The sequence below is a fragment of the Pteropus medius genome, unplaced genomic scaffold (assembly GCF_902729225.1).
Source record: "Pteropus medius unplaced genomic scaffold, Ma_sr-lr_union100, whole genome shotgun sequence".
Taxonomy (NCBI): domain Eukaryota; kingdom Metazoa; phylum Chordata; class Mammalia; order Chiroptera; family Pteropodidae; genus Pteropus; species Pteropus medius.
In genome coordinates, this window is record NW_024340701.1 from 13,478,629 (window position 1) to 13,501,522 (window position 22,894).

Here is a 22,894-nt window from a genome sequence, read left to right on the forward strand (position 1 = left end):
CCAGGGCTCAGGGTTGGGTGGAGAGAAAGGTACATCTAAGAGAGAAAATTGACTTTTTGCAAATTTTTTTGAATTTTGTCAGACAAGGGAAAACCATCCAGTGCATAGGGAAGGCTCAGGTTTTCATTTGATTCTCGGGGGGTGACTGATTTCTTTCTTTCAAGGAGCTGATGGAGGAGGTCAGAGTCTTAGAAAGGGAAGAAGCCAGGAAAAGAGAGAAAAGAAAATGAGATTTATGGCCTTCTGGATCCCAGCTTTTATGTCGTGTTACCATTCCCAGTACTGGAAGTTCATGACACCCTGAGAAACAACCGTGGAACTCAGAGCAGTGATCTGCATGCAAAGATGAAATTAAACAGTCCAGTAATTGCTTTGATTGAGAGACACACACAGTCCTTTCCTGGTTCCTGAGCGCTGCTTCCTTTTCGTTTGTCCTCTAGCCACAGAATCCAGTGTTTTCTGGACTGATGAGACAGCGACGCAGGGCCGCTCATGTTATACCAAGGGTGGTTGATGATGGTGCTTATAGAGGAACTATTTCAACAATGGGAATGTTCCACTATTCTTTCTGCAATCAGCCCTCTGCACTCAGAACATGGAAATCTTTGCATCTGCCACCAAAGACTACTAAATAGGTGTTTCTCAGGTAGCCCCGTCCCGGTCCCATAACCCTGAGATAATAATTGAAGATCTTAAAAAAATGTATGTATCTTCCATTTTTATTCCATATGGCTCCTTAGGTAACATGACCCAATGTGGCCATTAAATGACCCTGCTTACACTTGGATTACTCAGTACAAAGGAAATTTATGGTTGTTTATTCTCTCCTCCTATCAGCTATTAGTGCCTAATCATATGGTCTATCGATCATGAGATTAATCGCCTGCTCAAAGAGGCAGCAGGTCTTGTGGAATGCTGCACTGCGCCACACTGAACTTCAACCTTTTATACAAACCGGAGGAGTCAAAATCATCATTCACTGCCTGAAGCCCCTGGTCCCTGGGCCTCCTGAACCCCAGGAGGTAAATCCCTGCTTTTTCAAACAGTGTACTTTGCACTTCCTTTCCTTGTGTAAAACTTCACCTCGTTGATTCAGGCAGGCACTTGCAAATAAAATCCTTTGCAAGGCATTCTATAAATAATGATCTAAATTGAAACTACGAAGGCTTTATTATACAAAGCCCTATAATGCTGCCATAATTAAGGGTCTGTCAGTATTTCGATTACAAATTCTTATTTTGGAAGATTTATAACTGGGCCATTAAAGTTTTCTTGGGCTAAGACTCCAAGAATGTCATGATCTGAGACCATCTCCCAAGACCCCTGCTTTTTGTGGAGTGTGTTTCTTTAAAGATAGAAATAGTAAAGCCCAGAAACATTATCATATGATAGTACACATCTGCAAAGGCTGACTGCTTTAAAATTTGAGCACTGACTCCCCTGAAGTGGTTTCTGTTCACCTTCTCTGTGTTCTCATTACAGTTATGAGAACAGAGAATCACTGTAGTGTTTTTGCTGCATTGTATTGTTCGTTTCCTGGTCTGTGTCTTACTCAAAGGAGAGTGAGGGCAGGGATCTTAAATCATTTGTCTTTATATTACTGCTTTTTACCAGAGAGCCTAGCCCACTGTAAGCCCCGAGTTTGTTCAGTAAATGCACCCAAGGCTGAGAATTGGGAAACTACCTTTCCAGTCCTGATGTAGTCATTTAAGGTGGGGAGTGAATTCAGGCAATGAATTTAGGCAAGTCACTACTTCTCTGAAAACAAGTTTCCTGATCAATGAAACTAGTGTGTTGAGTTCAGGGCTGGCTGGTCAATCAGTGTTCTCTGAGTTGAATGATGCCAGCACAGTGTTTGCAAACATTTGAATCTGAACACCTTTGGATGGAATCTGGCCTTTCAAGTTTGCCATAATCCCCACAGTTCTCCATTATATTATGTTGCATCGGTGGCCTTCTTCAATCCTTTGCCCTGTGTATATGATTCCTTGTAGTTATACGTTTATAATGTGATCTTTTGTTGTTACGGTTAAGGGTCTGAGATTCAGGTTGGCTGGGGATGCCTTTGATTGTAATTTTAATTCTCTAACTTCCAATTCTTTTATCAGCAAGAACTTCAATTATTATTTTTTATCCCATTTTTTGAAAACTTTTGTCTTCAAGACAAACTGCATTGGTTAATAATTAACTTGTTTTCCCATTTTTTAAAGCAAACAGACATCTATAACAGCAGGCAGATGCAAACTAACCATTAGAAGTTAGAATATGAAACAATTTTTGTGTGATGAGTGGGTTAATGTTTTAGTAAGCCTGTGCAATTGTTTCATGGGTAAGTGTATAGTTTCTATTTGAAGTTTTGATATACTAAAAATAGCTCCTAGATCTTCCTGCCTTTTTAGACATGTGAAGTTCCAAGGACAGTAGGTGAGTGCTTAGTTTATTCTTATGAGTTGCTGGGCTGCCCCTTGTCCTCAGAGCTTCCAGTAAGTTGTTGTTCTATATATGCAGTCCAGGTCTTTTAAATTGTCTCCTTACTGGTTAGCTTAGGGAAGGAAGTCTCTATAAAACCTGGATTTTACATTTGATAAGAAAAAAGCTTCCTAATATGAGTTTCCCCTAAAATGGAATTTGCTCCATTTTCTCCCTTTAGTCAAGAGCATTTTGGAAGGTTTGTTAAAAGGAGTTGGGAAACAATTTGATACCTCACTCCCAAGCTAAGAAACATCCTTTCTTTCATCTCAAATGTCATTGGTGAATATTGTAGACTGAGAATTTTAAAAGCACACATTTAAATAGAGCCAACTGAAGCTCTAAAGCATAGAATCTGTATATAAGCCGATCTTCAGGCCTGACCTTTGGTGCTGAAAGTAGTCAACATCAAGCAAAAGGAAAGGGCTTTGAAAACAGCAGCCTGGTTTAACCAGATTATCACATGGATACAATTTAACAAGAAGAGAAACAGCATCTACCTATAACTAAGAATTTAGGCCCTGGGGTTCCACTGGTTTGGGTTTAGTTCTGTCTTGTTTCCTTAATCAATTCTCTGTAAGCCTCATGTGTAAAAAGTTTCCCCAAGTGTTAAAAGGGGGTAATAATAGTTTGTTGTGAGAAGTAAGTGAGAGTAATTCACACAAAGAATTTGTCATGTTGGTCACAGAATAAACAATGACTATTAATTATTATTAGCTGGGACATAGTTGAAATATTTTTCTGAGCTTTGAGTTTTTCTTTTTAAGAGTTTAAAGATACTCTTTCTTAAGAGTATCCGTACATGCTGGGTCACCTACCTCCATTTCCAGGAAATTGTGTGTTTCACTAGTCCAAATGTGCTGCTTTCAGCTTTTCGGAAAACAAATGATGTTCAACTTTAAAAATGTAAAGTTGAAATCTTCTCTTACATTTTCTTTTCCCTTCAGATCAATCCAAGTTAAAGTTTCATTGCAAAAGTTTCATGGACCTTTATTAGCATTAATTATTATTGGTGTGCTGGTGATAGGCCTAACGTGAGTGCATTAAGATTTAAAACCCTAGAGAAAACTTTAAACCCTCATGGATGCAGAGCTGGAAGGGACCTAAGAGATCATCTCCTCTAAGCCCCATTTTACAGATAAGGAAAGTATATTTTACAAGGTAAAATTAGTTTTGAATGGGGACTGTCTTACATAATGGCTTTCTAATTTTTACTCTCACTGGAATCAGCACTCATTTGCCATATTGCGATTATGTTCTTATTGTGGGACTTTATGTGTTTATCAGATACCATTGAGATGTAGCATCGAGCATTACTTTTATGGCAAAGGCACGGGGGCAGTAATCATTATTAATGGATTCCATTATTTGGGAGAACATTTTACTGACTACAGAGAATTCGTTGCATTGATCTATTGTGCCACATTCATATTATACCAGGTAGTTTAAAACGATATTCTCTAAACTGTTAGACTGAAAAATTGTCCAATCTTGGCAGTTATCCCATCAGTAAGACCTTCTTTTTGCTACTTAAAATACATAGTTCTGTTGAAAGAAACCTTTTGACTGGTCCCCAGTGCCCTGAATGTGTTTAAATCCCTCACTACTGAAATAGGAGGATTACTACTGCTATCATTGTTCTAAAACAAACTTCCCTTTGGACGATAACAGCAGCGGTAAATCAGATGTTGAAGAAAGTACCAGCTTAACTTCAGTTTGCTTTAAAAGGGTTTCCTCTTTAATTGACAAGTGTCACGTATAATAGAGCATGGCAACTCACATAGAAAACCGTATGCTGGACTTCCCGCTGGGGTTGGAGTTCTTAATGAACATACAAGTGAATACACTGTGGCAAAAAATTAAAGCACCCCAACTGTGCGGAGTATTCATTCTGTTCACTCTGACCAGTGTGGTGATCAGCACCAGCCACACTGATGACCAAAGCGACCCGGGTTGGTCATGTGGCTGTTTTGTAGCTGTGAACTAGGGTGACTGTGGTCTTTCCTAGTGACATTTTGAGTAATAGCACAGATTCTAGCGTCGTATCCAAGGAATAAACTAACAAAAGTTTTTTGTTTTTGTTTTTATTTTTCGATATAAAGATAATTATCTATTTTGGGAATATGCAACCTCTTCACAAGAGTGGTGGTTTTCTTGCTCTGGACTACTTGCTAACATTCAAAAATTCCCTCACTTTATCCCTTTTTTCTTCCCTTTACTCCCCAAAAGAGAACAGAACTGATTTTTTAGAGGTGAGGTTTACAACAGTTGAACAGACTCGAATAAGCACTTAGAATAATGTCAATAGAGGAAGGAAAAAAAGGGCATATTATTATCAAATTAAGTAATGGATGGGCAGTGATATTTTATTTATTAAAGCTCGTCTGAGTACCATTGGAAACAGAGTACGTTAGTTCTGAAGTGCACAGATTAGAAAGGAATGTTGAGTTTGGAAACGTGGCAGCCTGCAGCACTGTGTATGGTTTAAATTAAACCTTTTTTTGGAAAGCAGAATAGCTCTAGGCCACATTTAAGGGAAAAGCTACAGCAGAGTGAGCTGGCTGTGGTTTTTCTTTTACTCTGTAACCGGCCCACTTTCCCTTGTTTTAACACAGAAAAAAGACTTTGGACTCCTTCAGACCAACCACATAGCTTCTCTGCTGACCACAAAAAGGAAGCTTGGCGTAGAAGCCATAGGATTAATACCCACTGTCTCTTAACCCAACAGAGTGTGAAAACTTTTATAAGAGATTTCTCTGGGCAGACTGACACTGTGGTTGGACTTTAAACATTTTAAATCAAGAACAACTTTGAATTGCATTATGCCACAGTGCTCTGTAAATTGTTATGTGCGATCCCACTGTTAAAAGTTATTTACATGAATCCCCAGGTTTCAGAGGGATAAACCACTAACAGCTTTGTGTATCTTGATAAAGAAATACAAGGAGAATTAAAGGCATGCCCATGCCAAATTATTGCAGATAGAGTAGGTAGATCATAGTAAATCAGATGTTATTGTTCTTAAGCAAGTGGAGACAGTTGGCTCTTGGCAGAAAAACCTTTCATCTTTGAAAATAATAAGATTAAGATTGTGGATTCTATTAATCACTTGATCAGCTTTATTAATTCAACACATTATTTTTAAACTAGGAAGGAAACCTTCCTTTTAGTAGATGTGCATCTTTAAAAAATAATATGTTTTTGTGTTGCAGAGGTGTTATTTAATATGCTGACCTACTAAGATATTGTGAATGGTTGTTTCTGAGTCCTGAGCATTAATTTTAACGATTGGAATCTTAGTACCCTGATTAACTAATCATGTGTTTGCACAAAGCTACTCTGAAATTACCAAAAGCAAAAACAAAAACAACAAAAGCACTTGTGTGTTTGTATATATATTTATCCATTTAAATGCCTAAGATTGATATATTTTAAAAGAAATCATGTGAATTTACATTTTGCCATGCTGAATGAAGCAGCTTTTCACAGGTGCACTCTATCAGCATTCTGTCTTTTGTTCAACAAGGAATCTGAACTGAAAGAACTGATTTGAAAAGTTGAAGAAAACCTTCATACATGTTTCAAAACTGTGGTCTTACAGTAACCACTGAGTTAATTCTTGGTTGACTGTCGCGAGAGGGGCTTATTTGCTGTCATTAGAGAAATTGGTGTGTGTAACACTTCCTGTATATGAAGAAATGCAGTTGTCATCTTGCCTCGACCGTTAAAACAGTATTTAAATACTTCCAGTTGTGAGGAGCCTTCCATTTATTGTGGTTATTTTCCCAGGTGTCTTAGGAGCAGCTGTTTTGTGCTTTCCTGAACTTAATAGTTGAAGAATGTGGGAAAGAAATGGTGTACTTTCTGGGTAAAGTATTTTAGCCACCTTGGAGTAGTTGCATTATATCTTGATCTTTTTTTCATCTTGGTAGAATTATACTGTAACTAATTGAATCCATTGATCACTGTCTTGTTTTTTTTTCCATCTTCTTCTCAGAGGATTCATTTCATAGGGGTCTATACATCAGTCAAGAAAATGACTACAGAGGAATTACCAAGACTGGTAATAAAGGTAATTTAACCAGTTTAATATATTTTTTTTAAGGGCAAAATACTATAAGAGTCCTTTACTTGATGAAAGTTAACTTTTTAATTAGGCTATGTTGGAAAACAAATCAAAATATGACACTGACCAGTACTTTCAGAGAGGGAGATAAAAGAGGAGAGATAAAGCATCGATCTTGGAATTAGATGACCTGGTTTCTAGGCCTGTATATACCAATGCTTTTCAAACTTTAATGTGCGTACGAACCGACTATGAATATTGTTAAACTGCAGATTCGGTTGCAGTGGGTCTGTGATGCGCCTGACATTTTACACAGGCTTCCTGGGATGTCCATGCCGAAGGACCTCAGACCACACCCTGCATAGCAACAATCCATTTTAGCACTTAACTAACTTCGTGGCTTTGGATATACTGTTTAACAACTCCATATCTCATTGTCTTAATCTCTAAATTAGGGATGTTAATCTTTGCTCTGCCTACCTCATCAGGTTGTTATGAGAATCAAATGAGATAATGTAGATGAAATTTTAAAAGGCTACATAAGTATAAGACACCAAGGATCTTTGTTTATAGATAACGACATTCTTTGAATACCTTTCATCGGATCAGCACAAACTGTTCTGTGATGCGAAGGGCCCTGAACTGTGAGGCAGGAGAGAGGGGCTGGAATCTTCACTTTTCTCACTCGCCCTGTGCCTTTGGCCAAATCTCTTCACTTTTCTGGACCCTTGTCGTTGTCTCATCTTTAAAATAAGGCCTTGACCTGGATTACTAGATCTCTAAGTGTGATTGCAAGATCAGCAGCGTCAGCATCACTTGGAAACTTGCTAGAATGCAGATTTCTCCTCCCTTCCTAGACATAGTGAATAAGAAATTCTGAGGGTGGGACCCAGCAATCTGCTTTTTAATGAGTACTTCAGGTGATTCTGATACATGCTAAATTTTGAGAACCATTCTAAAATGTCCTCCAACTTTGAAATGGGATTTTTAAGCATTGTCTTTATAGGTTTAGCCATACGAATGACTTTTTTGTGTGATCTAGAGAGACTCTCTCATAGGCAGAGAAGAATTGGGAGTTGAATGTTCTCCAGCGGTGTTCATTGATCATGTGGTCATCTGGAGATTTAAGCCTTACCTCCCTGGAAGTCAGAACAGATTATAATGACACCGACTTACACCTTTCTAGCATATCCCAGCTTTGGGGCTGCTTTAGTGACCCATGAGAGCTGATTAAGACAGAGCAGAACCCACAGACTGAGGAGATTCTCTTTCATTCTCCTCGTTACACCCCTGATGGTCGTCATCATAATACAGCACCAACTAACATTTTTCGGACTTTTCAAGCACTGTAACAAAGATGATCACTATCTATTCAACTAGTACAGATTGGTATGAGATGAGAACTGGTAAAGTAAAATTCACGTTTTTCTTTAAAGTCGTTTACAGCCTGATACCTGTGGGTTTTGTTTGTTTGTTTGTTTGTTTGTTTTTTACATTTGGGAATACGTCTTAAAACTAGAAAACAGAAGCACAACCAGCCTCCAGTTGTACAAAGTAGATTTTATCAAATTCAAGCACTAACGCTCATGATCTTTATGCCCAGAAGAAACCCTCAGTGAAGCCTAACAGCTTCTACAGAAGTCTGATTTTTATTCCAGAACAGCAGATAAAGTCATAACAGACAGCTGTTTGAGTCTAGAAAGTAGAAACAAACAAGAGGTGTTAGCTGGCAAGCTGAACGGTGAGGGGAGACATGAAGTCACTGTCAAAAGTATAGCCAATAGGAGGTTGAGATGGGTAGTAGCTTGAGATCCTCCCTTTTCTCCCTCTATATACACACACAATATGGACACATATATATGTATATGTGTGTGCAATATAAAAATAAATATATGTATATACAGCACATATGTATGTGTATAACTGTGTGTATGTGTATGCACACGTATATACAGATACATGTATAAATGTATGTGTACATATATTTGTATAAATATATACATATTTATTTTTACATGAACACACACATATCCTATAAACTATTATTCTTAAATAGTTCTTTGGGTATTCACTCTAATGGAACTCTTTTGTGTAACTCATGTTCTTAATGATATCTCCAGGAAAAGATCAAATTATGTTTCAGTGCATAAGAATATTGGTTACAACTTATAGAAGCTTTCTCTCCAGAATGAGTTAATGTAGAAAGCAAATCATCCTTAAAGTGATACATATAAGCACTTTTGCAGATTAATAATCATAGACATCTGCATTTATGAAGGACCTTTACAGATAATTTTATCCAGTGATTTCAGATTTCCTTTAAACAGGGCTCTTCTGAACCAAATTTTATATATATGGATATGTATAATTATTTTAGTTGAAAAAATGTAGGGGTACTAGATCCCTGTTAGCTTCGACCCTTCTCTCTTTCAGAGGTAGCCCCAGTTGGAATCGATCCTTAGGACAGTGAATCACCCGAGAAGCTTGCTATATGCAAGTTATGATTCTGTAGGTCTGGGGTGGGGCCTAAGACTGCATTTTTAATAAACTCCTGAGGTGTTAAACATACACTGACTACAATTTGAGTAGCAAGGCTCCTGAGGAATCTGTGCAGATTTGAAAACCTTTTTTGAGAACCTTGGGCACTTTTACAAGTATGAAAAGAAAGGCTTGTACTTAATAAATGATTTGCCAAAAGCCACATGCCTAGCGAGGGTCTTCTGATTCCTGGGGGAAGCCCCCACTCTTTTCTGTCATTCCTGAGAAGAGTGGCTGTATTGTGACCCTTCCAACTGAATGAAGTGGCCCAGTACCAGAGTTCCATTGGCACCAGCAGCGCCCTGCACAAACTTAGTTATCACTATAGATGGTGCCGGGAATTTGTTCCCTTCTAGCCCACTATCTGCCCATTGGAAAAATGGTAGTTTGAATCAGACCCCAGTTAGGGTAGAACATTCTGATTAGCAAGCAAGGGCCGTTAGGCTGGTAGCTGTGGTGTCTGCTGCCACAGCAGAATGGATAAGCAGTTCTCAGCACCCCCAACATAATCCATAAAACTCTTTCAACCTCTCTCTCTTTTTTTTTTTTTTTTTTTTTGCATGATGTCTAGTGTTTGCAAATGGAAAATGGCTGAGGAAAAACAGAGTGAAAGTTTATATAAAATATTTATACCTTAAAGATCTTTTATCTTGTGTCATTCAAGAGATAGAGAAGTGAAAAATGTATTGGGAGTACATTATCAAGAGTACATTATAAATTTAAATCTCAGATTGAATAATACCAGCTGCTAATGTGTGGAGCTTTGGAAATGAGTCATTTTTAAATCTTGAGAATTTACTGTACCAGGTCAGTTATACTTAAGAAGGAAGTGCCTTTTGAAAAAAATATCCTATACCGGAATCAAGTCTTATACTAATGGGTATTAAAAATAAAATATTTGACATAATATTCATGTTAGAATACAGTTACATAGAGATGAGACGTAGATCTGAGAAATTTTATGGAACATTTCTCAAAAAAAAATTCAGATATTTTTTGTCTCTTCTTTGTGAAACAATATAATCAACCTATGGTTAATAGTATATGTCAGCGTCAGAAAGACTTAGATTCAAATTTTCTGGCCGTTGCTTGTTAGCTGTATGATTTTGAATCAGTTATTTTCTCTGAGACTCACTTTCTAAATGTTTTTAAAAAAGGTTCTAGTACTTTTTTCCCCTGGATTATGTGACACAGTATTTGTAAAGCACTTAGTACACTGCCTAGCCTCTCACAATATCTCTATAAATAGTAGCTGTTATTATGCTTATTATTACCATTATATTATCTTTAGCCCTAACTAGTAGTGTATAGCCACCTTTTGGTGCTGTGGTGTCTTCCTCCTCTCTGTATAAGTGTGCTGTAAAAGCAAAACCCAAAATGATGTGCCCATTGAAAAAGTTAGTGATCAGAAAAAGAAAATATATTTTCATAAGTGAGACCATGGCAATCTGGATTTTAGGAAGCAAAAAATATTTTGTTGATTATAATGATAGTTTGTTTTTATAGTGTGTGGTACATATTTTTGTATGCTATGTTCTAGGATCTCAAATTCAGATGCTTGCAGCAGCTAGGAGAGGTAGGTAACTAAAGGAGTGAAATAGGCAGTGGACAGAGAGAGCCCAGGACCCATTGAAAGCCAGCGAGTCCCATTGAAAGGCTCCTTAGTTCAAGACTATTGGTGTTAGGCGTTGTTTGAAAACCTGGGCCCAGTGTCCTGGTTCTTCTTATTTTTTAAGAATCTGGAAACCCAGATTTTTATATGCATCAGTAAATGTTTTCAATAATAACAGCTATGTCCTGAGAGTGCTATTGGCTGATAGAAACAAACAAACAAAAAACCCCAGTGGTTTAAACAAAGATTTATTTTTCTTTCTAACGATAAGTCCAGAGTTAGTAGCTCGTGTTGGTTTATTTGCTCACTACTACCAACAAGAATCCAGGCACTTCCCATTTTTCTGACCTGACATGCTTTATTTGTTGACTTATTTTTTGTAATTCTTGTCATGTTACAGTTGCTATCTGTATGTTCAAGGCAGGATGATGGGGGTGATGGGTCATGCTAGCCTAATTTGCTCCATTCATCAAGAAAGGAAACGCTTTGCTGGAAGTTACACAGGTGACATCTCCTTATGATTCACTAGTTAAAACTGGATCACTCGCTGCAAGGAAATTTGGAGAAATGAATATCCAGCTTGCCAGTCTTTGTAGTGATGAGGGTAGTGATGAGGAGGTTATAAATGGCTGTGGTATTTGCTGGGGAACACTGCTTGCCACAGCAACCAACTCAACAGGAAACCCAGCTGCCAGCCCTGGAGACCCTGCAACCTCCTATATTTATCAAAAATCTCCAGATTTGAGCATTATAAAATAAGTATCATTTGGGGGAAGGCCAGTGCTTTATTTTTTAATTAAATACTTTTTCATTATGTGGGATAGGTCATCGCTAACAATGAGTAAAATTGTTGAGAGGACATTACATGAATTTATTTAATTTTTGGAAAAGTTTAGAGTTTTAGTAGAAAGGTTAGAAAAGAGCATGACATTTAATGTTATTTCTGTACTACTACATCACAAAATATCTAAGTTACCCCATTTTTTCTTTTTTTCTTTAACATGGATAAACTGCATTTTTCTTTGTTTTTAATCTTAAATAAATCTTTGTCTTATAAATCATTGTCATCTGATTTTGATAACCTTTATTCGACAGAAGTCTTTTATGTCTATCTGTATATTTAAATCTACCACTGGGAAACTTTTCCAAAATGCTTTACAAAACACCATTTTAAGCTGATGAAAAGCAAGTTTTATATGCATGGATATAGTTGAAATGCTGCCAAACCAGGTATATTTAGTTACTTAAACTCAAGAATTATAGAAGTTTGAAGACCTCTTCATCACAGGTAATCATGTGCTAAAGGAAAACCATATTTATTTGACTCTAGCCAATCGACTCATCTGTAATATTTTTGCTTACATCCTTTTGCAGCTTACTGCTGAGTTAGCTATTCTTTAATGTCCTTGGCAATTCAGGAAGTCACCATGTGTACATAAATTGAGAGAAAATATTTTTGCCTGATCCTGATCATTTCTTCTCAGGGTTATAAATTCGGGTTTTCGTGATCTAGATGTTAATTAAAAAGAACCTCCAAAATGAAAAAAGCAAATCAAACCAAAACAACTCCAGCTAATCTGAAGGGTTACTCTTTGATATAGGAAGATATTGTAAAGTTTAGGGATCATGAATTGGCCACCTACTGAATACCTAGAAGCATGGAAACCTCTACAACTTTTATATAATTCCAATATATACTTACTTTGTCAGGCCCAGAAAGGTAGTGAAATTTCTAATAATACCAGGATAATTAAATATTTTAGTAACCATAAGCTATAAAATAAAAGGCAGAACTGTTTTTTATTAGGGAAACTATGCTGACACGGTCTTTTAGAATTATTTAAGAGAGTAAATAGATATGTGATCCAGTTCACTACAAATACTGTATTTAGGTTTAAAAATAAAAATATTATCCAGATGCTCTATCAAAACCTACTTTAGAGTGGAGTTGTAATGAGAGACTGTTTTAGAGACAAGGAAAAGAATAGGGGACTTATTTGTATGGGGAAATATAGTGTGTTTTTATTTAACATATACCTATAATGTGAAAGATGTGCCAGATGCATTAAACTTGCGATCTTTAATCTGCATAATGATTTTGTAAATTGAGTGTTGTCACCTTTGATTCCTTGATGAAGACACGAAGGCCCCAAGTGGCTTCCCTAAGGTACACAGTCAATGCATTTTGGAGGTGAGCTTGGAACCCAGCTCTGTCTGCATTCCATGCTCATTCCGCTACATCACAAGATCCACCCACTTTGGGTGGGTGAGAAGAAAAAGAGCAGATAGACGTAAATGTAGGTAAAGGTATGGTAATGTACTGAGTAATGAAATAGTCCAAACTATCTATATGATATGGGCTCTTAGCTACAAATTACAATTCATGAAAGAAATCTGTGAGTCACTGTACAGGCTGTTGTATGACCTGACTGTTGACCAGTCCCTAAAGTCATTTACTCCAAGAATATTTGTTGAGCACTTACTCTGTGTGGCGATGGAAGATCTTTTCCCATATGATTTTTCTAACATTGCTATAGTGAGTATAGTCTCTGTAAAACCTCTTTAAGCAATGCATCAGTCTGTATATGGAAAGGATAGATAAGTGTATTATCATTTAGGATTATGTGCTAATTTGGGGTATATTTTGGAAATGAAGACTGAAAGTTAGGATAACTTTACTTTCCTCTAAAGGAGGCATTGTCTTAGTAAAGTCATTATGATATTATTTCCTAGCTATTAAAATTTTCCATCTTGATGCTTGGTTATTCACCGAAAGGAATGAAATATTTATTAAGGTCATATCACTGTTACGTACAAAGGGAGCCATGGAGTGATTTTTATGTCATGTTTTTTCGGTAGCAGTGTTTCTGCTTGGTTGCATCAACGTCTGTAGATTTTATTGATTATAATTAAGTCAGTCTGCATTGTCTCTAAGAATTTACATGGGTTTAAAAATCAATCCTTCATGTATTCATTTGAAGTAGTTTGAAAAAGGATCTTAGTAGAAAGCACAAATCTGCAACTGTTAATCCTGTTGTTATTTCTGTGAGCCAGAAATGGTGTTATTTCCCATTAAAACATTCGCAGGTTTTAGGTGTTATGATCCTTTCAGTTTTCTTTTAATTTCATTTCTTCTACCTCTAATCTTTCAAAAGCATGTCACAGCTTATCCTTATCTTCAGTAGATTTCTGGGTGTGCCTGGAAAACCCTCTAGCTCAAATCCTAAAGGTTATTTAAATTCCAATATTGGGTGCTCTTCACATATACAGATTTTGATGTAAACTTAATAAGATTATGAAGATTTTGTGCCAATTGATACTTTGCATTTACATAATGGATCAGACAAAGGACTGTGGGAGGGCTAATGGATCTGGGCTTTGGTTGGATATTGTGGGGAATGTTATCAAGGCTTTTTACTAAAAGATTCCTGTGTTACCTTATGTATACATGTCTAAGTCAAGTTTGGCAAATACACTTATGTTAAGTATTGAGGCATTGACAGCCATACAAGCTTATAGAATTAACTCATACTGATATGTATAATTGGTATTTGCATTATTATTAACTAATAATGCAAATACCAATTGCAAGTTCTTTAACAACTGGTGCTTTTGTGGAAGTACAAGAATTGATTTATATTTACACTATTTCCCTAAAGCAGTTGACTTCAGGTAACTACTTCTGCTTGAGTGGTCTGTCTCTGCATATGTATGTATAATATAGATATATTGAGAGAGGTAGTTGAAAAGATAATTGTTTTAGACACAAAAAAGTAGTGAAGTAAATTGAACTAAATAAAAATAAAAGCGTTATTTATAACATGAACTCAAACTAAATATATAGCTAGGTAAGACTTAAACAAAATATTTTTTTGAGAGCCCTTTAATGAATAGTTTTGGTTACCCAAACCTAAGCTATGTGGAGATTGTGGACACTAACGTTTCGGTGGCCATGATTCTTGAAGACATTCAATAACGAATTCTCCTGTTATGTTTCTTTAAAGTGATAGTATACTTGGGATACCCTCGGGCTATTTCATGCCTCTGGAATGGAGGTTACATTTCTCTTTCCAAGGGGTTGAAAATGAAGCCTTGGCTATAGCACCCATAGCTTTGATCAGATATTTTGAAAGCTTAATTATGAATGACTGTTAAATATTTTTCTTTTACCCACTTATCAGCATTTTCTTTTCTTTCTTTCTTTCTTTCTTTCTTTCTTTCTTTCTTTCTTTCTTTCTTTCTTTCTTCTTTCTTCTTTCTTTCTTCTTTCTTTCTTTCTTTCTTCTCCTTCTCCTCCTCCTTCCTTCTTCCTTCTTCCTTCTTCCTTCTTCTTCTTCTTCTTCCTTCTTCTTCTTCTTCTTCTTCTTTCTTCTTCTTCTTCTTCTTCCCTTTTTTTTTTTCCAGCAGTCTTGCTTCCTTTACTTAAGGAAAGCCACAAGTTTGTTTAGAAAACAAAGTCCATCTTATCATAATTTTGTTGGAAACAAGATGTGGCTACATAAAACAAAGGACAGACCTGTGAATCTTTTGCTCCTCATATCAGGCTTCTGTGTGTGGGAAGCCTAAATGAATAAAATAGCAACTTGTTCAACTTGGCCCTGACTCTGTTTAAGGGGAGCTTTTATTTATAAAATTGAGTTGATTCCTCCCTAAAGCAAAAAAAAAAAAAAAAAAAATTAATTTTAGAGGATCTTGAAAGCTTTTTAGATAAATACTCCAAGTTTTTTTCCCTTGCTGCTGCAAGTTTAAAAAGCAACATCGTCTAAAGTCTTTTTTTTTTTCAGCTTTGTAACAAGCACAGAATAGAGGATTCTAAATATTTAACCCTCCCTCCCCCAACACCATTCTGCATTCCAGTCAAATTTGGGTTATGTGTTGTTTGTTTCCAGGCCACGTCTTATGCTGTGCTCTCTCGGTTTGTCCCTCCTGGAATGCTCTTCTTCCTACCCTCACATTTCGGTCCAAAGGAGTCCTATCTATCCTCAGTCTGCGTTTTAGGTGTCAGTCTTAACAGACTCTCCAATTGAACATGGTTATTTTGGAAAGGTGTCTACATTTTCCAATGCAATTACCTTACTTACTTTGTGGTTGGGCTCTGTATTATTCTTTTTCTGCCTTGTGTTTTAGGTATTCGTGTACTTAGCAGAGTTCAGTGGTCAAGAGACATTTACTAAATGCCTGCTTTTGCCAGATATCATACTTCTTACTGGAAAAACCAAAAGGTTTGAAACACGGCCTGTGATATCAATAACCTCTTGGTTTTTTCTCTCCCCAACTTGGCTCAGAATTCCCAATGGATAGAAACAATCTTATGATTCTTTGGTATCCTCAGCAAATCCTGGCTTCTTGTACATAGTATCTGCTCAACAAATTATTAGTTAACTAAATTAGTTTTATTCTGATTGAATTGGAACAGCAAAGATTGGCTTTCTTCTCTGAGACTTGTGTAAAAGTAGTGTTATATATGCTGTTTGTAATTCCACTGTGATATTTTTGTGGTATATAAAGGAGTATTTTCCCACTACCCCTGCTATATACTCTCTGGGGTGTTTGCTGTTTATCTTGGAAGGCATGGTAACAATTAGCATAGGTCAGGCAGTAAGAATTTTATTGAGTTCCAGAAGGCACTGTGTTGGCCTCCTTATCTGGCCCCAAGGAGGTACCTTGGGGATCCTCATGCATAGACACTGTGTGAATACTACTTCTAGACACCGTCAGCTGTAGCTTTCATCAAGTTCACAAAGGCATTCATGACCTAAAAGAGGTTAAGTGAATGATTTAGGTTCACACTTGTCTCCCTGAAGGATCTAAAATGTGGGTGGTGTTTGGACAGGCTCACAGCTGCTCTGATCCATAGCAGTGTCCCACAATTTCCTTTTACCTAGATGGGGAAGGAATGCCTATAAATGAGGGTATATCGTAAAACTTGAGATGACCACCAAGAAGCTGTAGGGTTCCTGGGCAATTTATGGCCAAGACCTACATTATTAGGATAGGCCCAGAAACCCAGCTTGCTAGTAAATGGTCTTGGGTCATAGCATTTGGTGTTTTCCCTGTATTGTAGCCAGCGTGGTATTTCTAAATGTTTAGGACTGTAGTCTAACCTGAACCTCTTGCCTGGGAATATGTTCCCCCCACCCCCAACCCACTTTTGCCAACTAAATGATAATAATAATTATCAGTAACATTTTGAATTTTCCTGCAAAATGATATTCTTCATTGAATGTAGTAGGAAGTATTTCTTTACTTTGGAACTTAAGAAGATGGTCTGAGCTGAGCAAAAATTAGTGTCACTGCCTTTTTAACGGCTAGACACTTATCACCAAATTGTGCCAACATCAGCAGTGGTACACTCACAAAGGTGTTTGGTTTTGATAAGCTTCTAAAGAAGAGGACTTGTGTGTGTGTGTATGTGTGTGTGTGTGTTATAGCTAAAGGAGTCTTTCAGTTTCAGAGGGAGAAAAAGAGAGATTCTTTCCTAAATAGAAAAGGACAGAAAGTTTATAGGAAATAATGCCTAAGTTGTTGCTAACACAGTGTTTGCTTTGCTCTGTGATGCGTGTATGTGTGTGTGTGTGTGTGTGTGTACTCACACACACGCTTGTACACATGGGTGCTTGTATTCATATTTAGTAAAGGCCTTTACATGGATACCAGATTGGCTGTGTAACCTTCGAAGATTTATTTACTCTCTCAATTTCTTTCATTCTGAATCTTTTATCCAATACTGTTTATTACGGTCTCTGAAACTTAAATAAAAGAGACTGTGGAAAAGCTTCTAAAATGCTAAATTTATTTCAGGCTAAAAGTATTACAATAGGATGATGCTGTTTAACCCATCTACTTGAAATAAGAAGCCAAGCAAATGGAAATGTGATGTATTTAAGAGGGTAATTCTTGGAGGGAAAAAAACCGTTCCTTTTAGACTGACATTATTCATTGTATTTTCATTTTAAGCGTAATTTGAAAATATTTTGAAAGAGACTATAGAGACATTTCTTCCCTAGTTGAACCAAAGGATAATAAGAGATAAATGCTATCTGTAATTCAGGCTACATTGAATCATTAAAGCCCCATCTTTGTTAAAACATTAACTAGAGGATTTGGGAGGAGGATGAATTTTTTATTTAGGAAAGATTTTTGGTAGGTCTTCCTTAAAGAAATGAAGGAAATGTCCTGCTGATCTAATTTGAGAAGTAATAAGAGTGTTAGGTAGCTAGTCAGACATGAGCAACAGGGGAACAAAGGAGTAGAGGCCCAGCCTAGAGACCGTCCAAAGAATACCCCAATAGTAGTAGAATTCTGGATTAGTACATGTGCACTAGGCAGAGTTATATAGCAGCCAGGTGTCAATCAAAATGACCTCACTTGCCAGTCACCTAGGAATGCATTCGGAAGCACCCATCAAGGCCCAAATATAATGCAGAGATTCCCACTTTGGGGGGTCTTTGTTGGTGGTTGGTTGGCTGTTGTTACAGCACTTGGTTATAGCTCTTCACTGAAATCATGTGCCTCCTTGGGGCGTGCTTTGTCTTTTTTAAATATACTTTTAATAAATCTTTTCTAAATCTCACTGACCTGTGATTCTTCACTGCATCAATGAGGAAGAACCGAGGAAAAATGCTAACTACACTTCTGTGTCATTATCCCCTACCCCGTGCTGTTGGGGAGGCACTGAAGTTCAAATTCGCCCCAGCAGTAACAAGAGAATCCACCTTTCTGTGGCCACCAAACCCAGTCCTGTGTTTGTGCAGGTATGGATGTGACTGTGTGCTTTTGTTGGGGAAAGAGAACACTGGAATAGGGTTATATCCTTAATTCTGAGATGCTAAACCCTCAGGAACTGTGTGCTATAATGGAGACAGCAACATTTGATTCAAAGAGAAGATTTCCTATGCACCCCTTAGGGGTTCTCAGGAGTTGATGCAAAGGGTAATTTCAAAGGATTTACCTTAGGAGCTTTGTCAATGAGCACAGAGAAAGGAATTTCTGTGATGATTCCAAACTTAGAATAAATGCTAGGGAAGAATCCATAGACCCCCAAGGACTTCAACCTCCAGGGGAGAAAAGCAGTAATTTATGGATCTCTCTAGAAATTATGGTTAGGTTCTTTTCCCTCTGAACCTAGTCTTCCTTAGTCATGTGACCGGAATTCAATTATCAGTGTCATAAATAATCTTGTGAATGGAAGCAGTGTGTTTGGCAGTGAATTTCTGCTTCCTAAAGAAAAAAGAACCTTTAGAAGTTATTAGAAATAATGCTGTACTAGCCATGATTCCGAAGGCAAATGGTCACAGAAGTGCCAGACTGGGTCCCCAAAGACAGTGGGTTTTAAATGAGTCAGATATGTGCTGGTGACGGATGGCGTGAAGGTTGGATATGTTTTCTTAAATGCATATTTAAAGCAGCCTGTATTTAGAACTTTATTTATAATTGGTTTTAGGATAAAGCCAGCCTGTTGATGCATAACAGTTGATCTTCTGGTTCCATTAGCATCCTTGAAATATTTAACAAGAAGCTGAGTTTAACATATGAGCTCTTCCAACCATTGTTGGAGACAAGGCAGTCCATGTTGGATAATTCTGGTTGTAAAACCAGCAGGCAGCTCCTTTGTTTTTCCACCTTGCCCCATGCCCTGTGTTCTAGACTGGGGAAGGTCAGCTTTTTATAGTCAGAGGTCTATATGCCTTTGAAAATAGCCATTCCCCTACTGATCCTAAGCTAGTAACAATTTATGTCTTGAAGATAGCAAAGAGTGCTGATTTAATTCATTTTACAACCAGTGTCCTTTCATGGGAGCAAGTGGGCTGGTAAAATTGTTTCAGGAACCAGAGCATTTTTCTTGGTTATTTATAACAGAACTTGATCATCCAGCTACACAGGGCTTCATTCAATTGAGAAAGTCTATTGAATCCAAAAATAATAATCCTTTATATTTGTACAGTATTTGCAGTTTTATAAGGAACCCTTCACAGCCATTCTCTCATTTCATTTTTCTGACAACTCCATGAGGCAGCGAGGGCAGAGATTCTTACTTCCAGATTACATATGAGGACTGTGAAATCTAAGTGCGTTTAAGTTTCATGCCCAGGGTTTCACAACCAGTAAATGACTGGGACTTGAGCCCCCTAGATTTTTTTTCTGGCTCGAAGGCCAGTGCTCTTTCCACTGTTTGTTTTGATACCCTTGGAAGGTTCATTGCTCATCTAGGAAAGAAAAATTGGCAGCTCTTGCTGAGGAACATGGAAGTCTGCTGCAAGAGACAGATCCAGAGAGTTGCACTTGCTAATAAATAAAATGAGAAAAGACCAAGGAGGTCAAGGGACTTGGCCACCTGCTCTGGTTCACTCATTGTGTGATCGTGGGCAAGTCACATAACTTCTCATGCCTGAGATTTCTCTCATATTCTCCAAAGATGAGAATCTCTGATCTTCCCTAGCTATCCTGAAGATCTATGGTGAAGATGGCAGAGAAGTAATTTCTTTGAGGGTTCCTTGGAAGATACACATTATATCTGTGAAAGGTGGTATTACTATGCATGTTTTTGGTATTTTAGTTTGAGGTGTTAAGTGGACAAGCAGTTATTTTCCATTTATAGGGATCTCAAATCTCAAATCTACCCTCAAGGGAGAAGTAAGGGATTGCTTTATTTGCCCTCAGTCAATCCCTTACTTTCCCTAATTCCCCTTTATTTCCTTTGTCCCACCTCTCTGGGCAAGACTGTGAAGATGTGCCCAAGCATTTTCTATGAGAAGTGCCGTGGAAGAAACATCATGCTGCTTTCCAACTCTGTGAACTTGGACAACTGACTTCACTTCTCTCAGCCCTAGTATCTATTCTGTCAAGCGAGGATAAGGGTGATACCTAAGAGCCTTAAGTAAGGTAGTGGATACAGTGTGGCTGGCAACTCAATACGTTCTCAATAAATACTATTCTGTGTTAGGAAAAAGTGAATAGAGATAGATGATCAGGGCAGAGCTGAAGAGAGAAGTGAATGGAGTGAGGGATGTCTTTTGGATTTGACTGTTTTCTTTAAACTGTTTGTTATATGTGTCTCATCTCTTTTCCCCTCAGATGTAGGTGTCTTAAAGGTAAAGACAACCTAGGAGGCGAGGGCCTTAGGCAGAGGGAGAGGTCCATGGCTAAATGTACTTACAGAGGCCCTGCTCTGGGTCTGTTCCCAGCTTTTCATGATTTTGAAACACATGGCTCTCAGCAGGCCAGGGTAGTTTGCGAAACTGTTGGGGAGGCTTTACCCAGGCACTGTTACCTGCTCTGAAAGCAACATGCATCCCTATACATACTTCACGAAGCAGATGGTTTCTTTTGTTTTTCATTTGGTCTAAAAATGAAATGGGCTTTTAATGGAATGGGTTGGGGAATTCCACACTGCATTATGACTCTGGTGCAAGGTCAGAGATAGAGTACACCACAGCTTTTAGAAGAATTTATTATTCCTAGTTTCATTTGTTAGTGGGATGGAGAGATGAGAAAAAGGAAGTGAATGAATGAAGCTTGCTATCATGTATTTCAAAACAAGTGAGTAGCTAGGCATCAGCCATTTGCATTGAAAACTGAGAAGAAGGAAAAGAGTGTATTTCTGCCTTTGATCCCACATGATAAAGTGGAAGGGCATATGAGTTTGGTTCTATTAGATAACCATTGAGCACCTCCGACGTGCCAGGCACTGTGGAAGGTGCCTAGGGCATAAGGAAGGAAGACACAGATCTTGTCTTTGAGAGGATCTTTCAGCCCCACCTTTGATGGGGCTGAAGTTATGATTTGAATTATGAAAGTTGGGATTTTTAGATGAGGTTTTGATAGGGCACTGAAAAGAGATGATTTATTCTTCTGAGGGGCATGCTGGCATGTAGTAAGGAGCACTTTTTGTAGTCACAATATATTTAAATGTTGCTGTTCTTGAAAGTCTGGCCTCCTCGTCAGTGTAAAGGGTTTCAAAAAATATATCTTAGGACTTGGCATTTGTCGGGTATTAACAAACCAATCACCAAAACATTATTCATTGTTGACTTTTAAGCTAAGCCTCTCTTTGTTGATGTTTATTGTTACTTCAAGAGTGTGAGAAATGTCATATAGCTACAGATGGAGAAAATTCTTATTGAATGTTTTTCTCCACTATTATAACTGTTAGGAGAGAGTACCAGGTAGTTTTAGTCATGGTTCTTCTAAATCCATGTGATACCTTACTGCCACGCCCCATCTCCCACTCCCAAATGAGATAGAACTAAACATGAACATATGTGATAGGAAGCTTTATTCTAGTAGGCCAGTATTTATGCACAGGATTCTTATATTTAATTATTATTACAGGTCATATTCTATGCAATCAGTTATTTCATAGATAATTACTTCTTTTTGTGGTTCCCTTCTGTCAAGTGACTGTTTCCTTCTTGGGTTACAATTATATATACAATAATTTCCTCACTTATTCATTTAACAATTTATTGACACCTACTATGTGCCACGTATTAGGCATGGTCCTGTCATCAAGGAACTTATGGTCCAATGAAGAAATAGAAAAGTGAATATGATAAAGCTTGGTTTGAGATAAAATTAAATGTGGAGGACTCAGGGCTATCTTTCTGAAAGAGGTTTCATCTAAGCTGAGTTTTAGGGGATGAGCTAGAATTAAAAGGTAAAAAAGTTGTTGTGAAGAGGAGATTGGAAGAGTAGTACATGTAAAGAAAAGCAGAGAAGTTGGAGAAAACAGGGTATGTTCCAGCAACTATGCTGGCTCAGCTGGGGATGAAGAAGGAAAGAGTCTGCTGTGAAATTTTAGATGCCTTTCTAAGGCCTTTGACTAATTATCATCACCAAGACTGGAAAGCTACATGGAGGCTGGTAAAGGGCCATTCTACTTTCCCAGGTCCTAATTTTTTTTCCTTTTTTTATTTTTGTTATTGTTTTTATTGTAAATGTTTCTTATTTTTTAAAAATTTTTAAAATTATTACTTATTCCTACAGCACCTGGTCTTCCTAGGTGGTCTTTCATCCAAGTACTAACCAGGCCCAACCCTGTTTAGCTTCCAAGATCGGAGATCGGGATTGTTCAGGGTGGCATGACCATAGACTATGGACCGTGGCTCCACTGGGGGCAAACCCAGGACCTTCTGTGTGTAAAGCAGACGTGCTAAGCATTACACTATGGAACCACATCCTGAATGTTTATTGTTTTAAGTAGGTCATAA

General features: G+C 37.6%; 1 protein-coding gene and 1 pseudogene across 8 annotated transcripts in view; one reads left to right on the plus strand and one right to left on the minus strand.

Moving 5' to 3' along the window:
* NFIA (nuclear factor I A) overlaps positions 1–22,894 on the plus strand; it is a 356,733-nt gene that overhangs the window by 67,123 nt on the left and 266,716 nt on the right. The window contains exon 3 of one of the 8 annotated variants that reach the window (XM_039887854.1): positions 6,467–6,541. The exons of 6 other annotated variants lie outside the window; for them this stretch is intronic. In XM_039887854.1, coding sequence (XP_039743788.1) covers positions 6,467–6,541 — 75 coding nt within the window. Of the gene's footprint in view, positions 1–6,258; positions 6,542–22,894 lie in introns of those variants that run through there. One more of the 8 variants, XM_039887847.1, reaches the window with a different exon arrangement.
* On the minus strand, positions 22,662–22,777 carry LOC120581231 (uncharacterized; annotated as a pseudogene).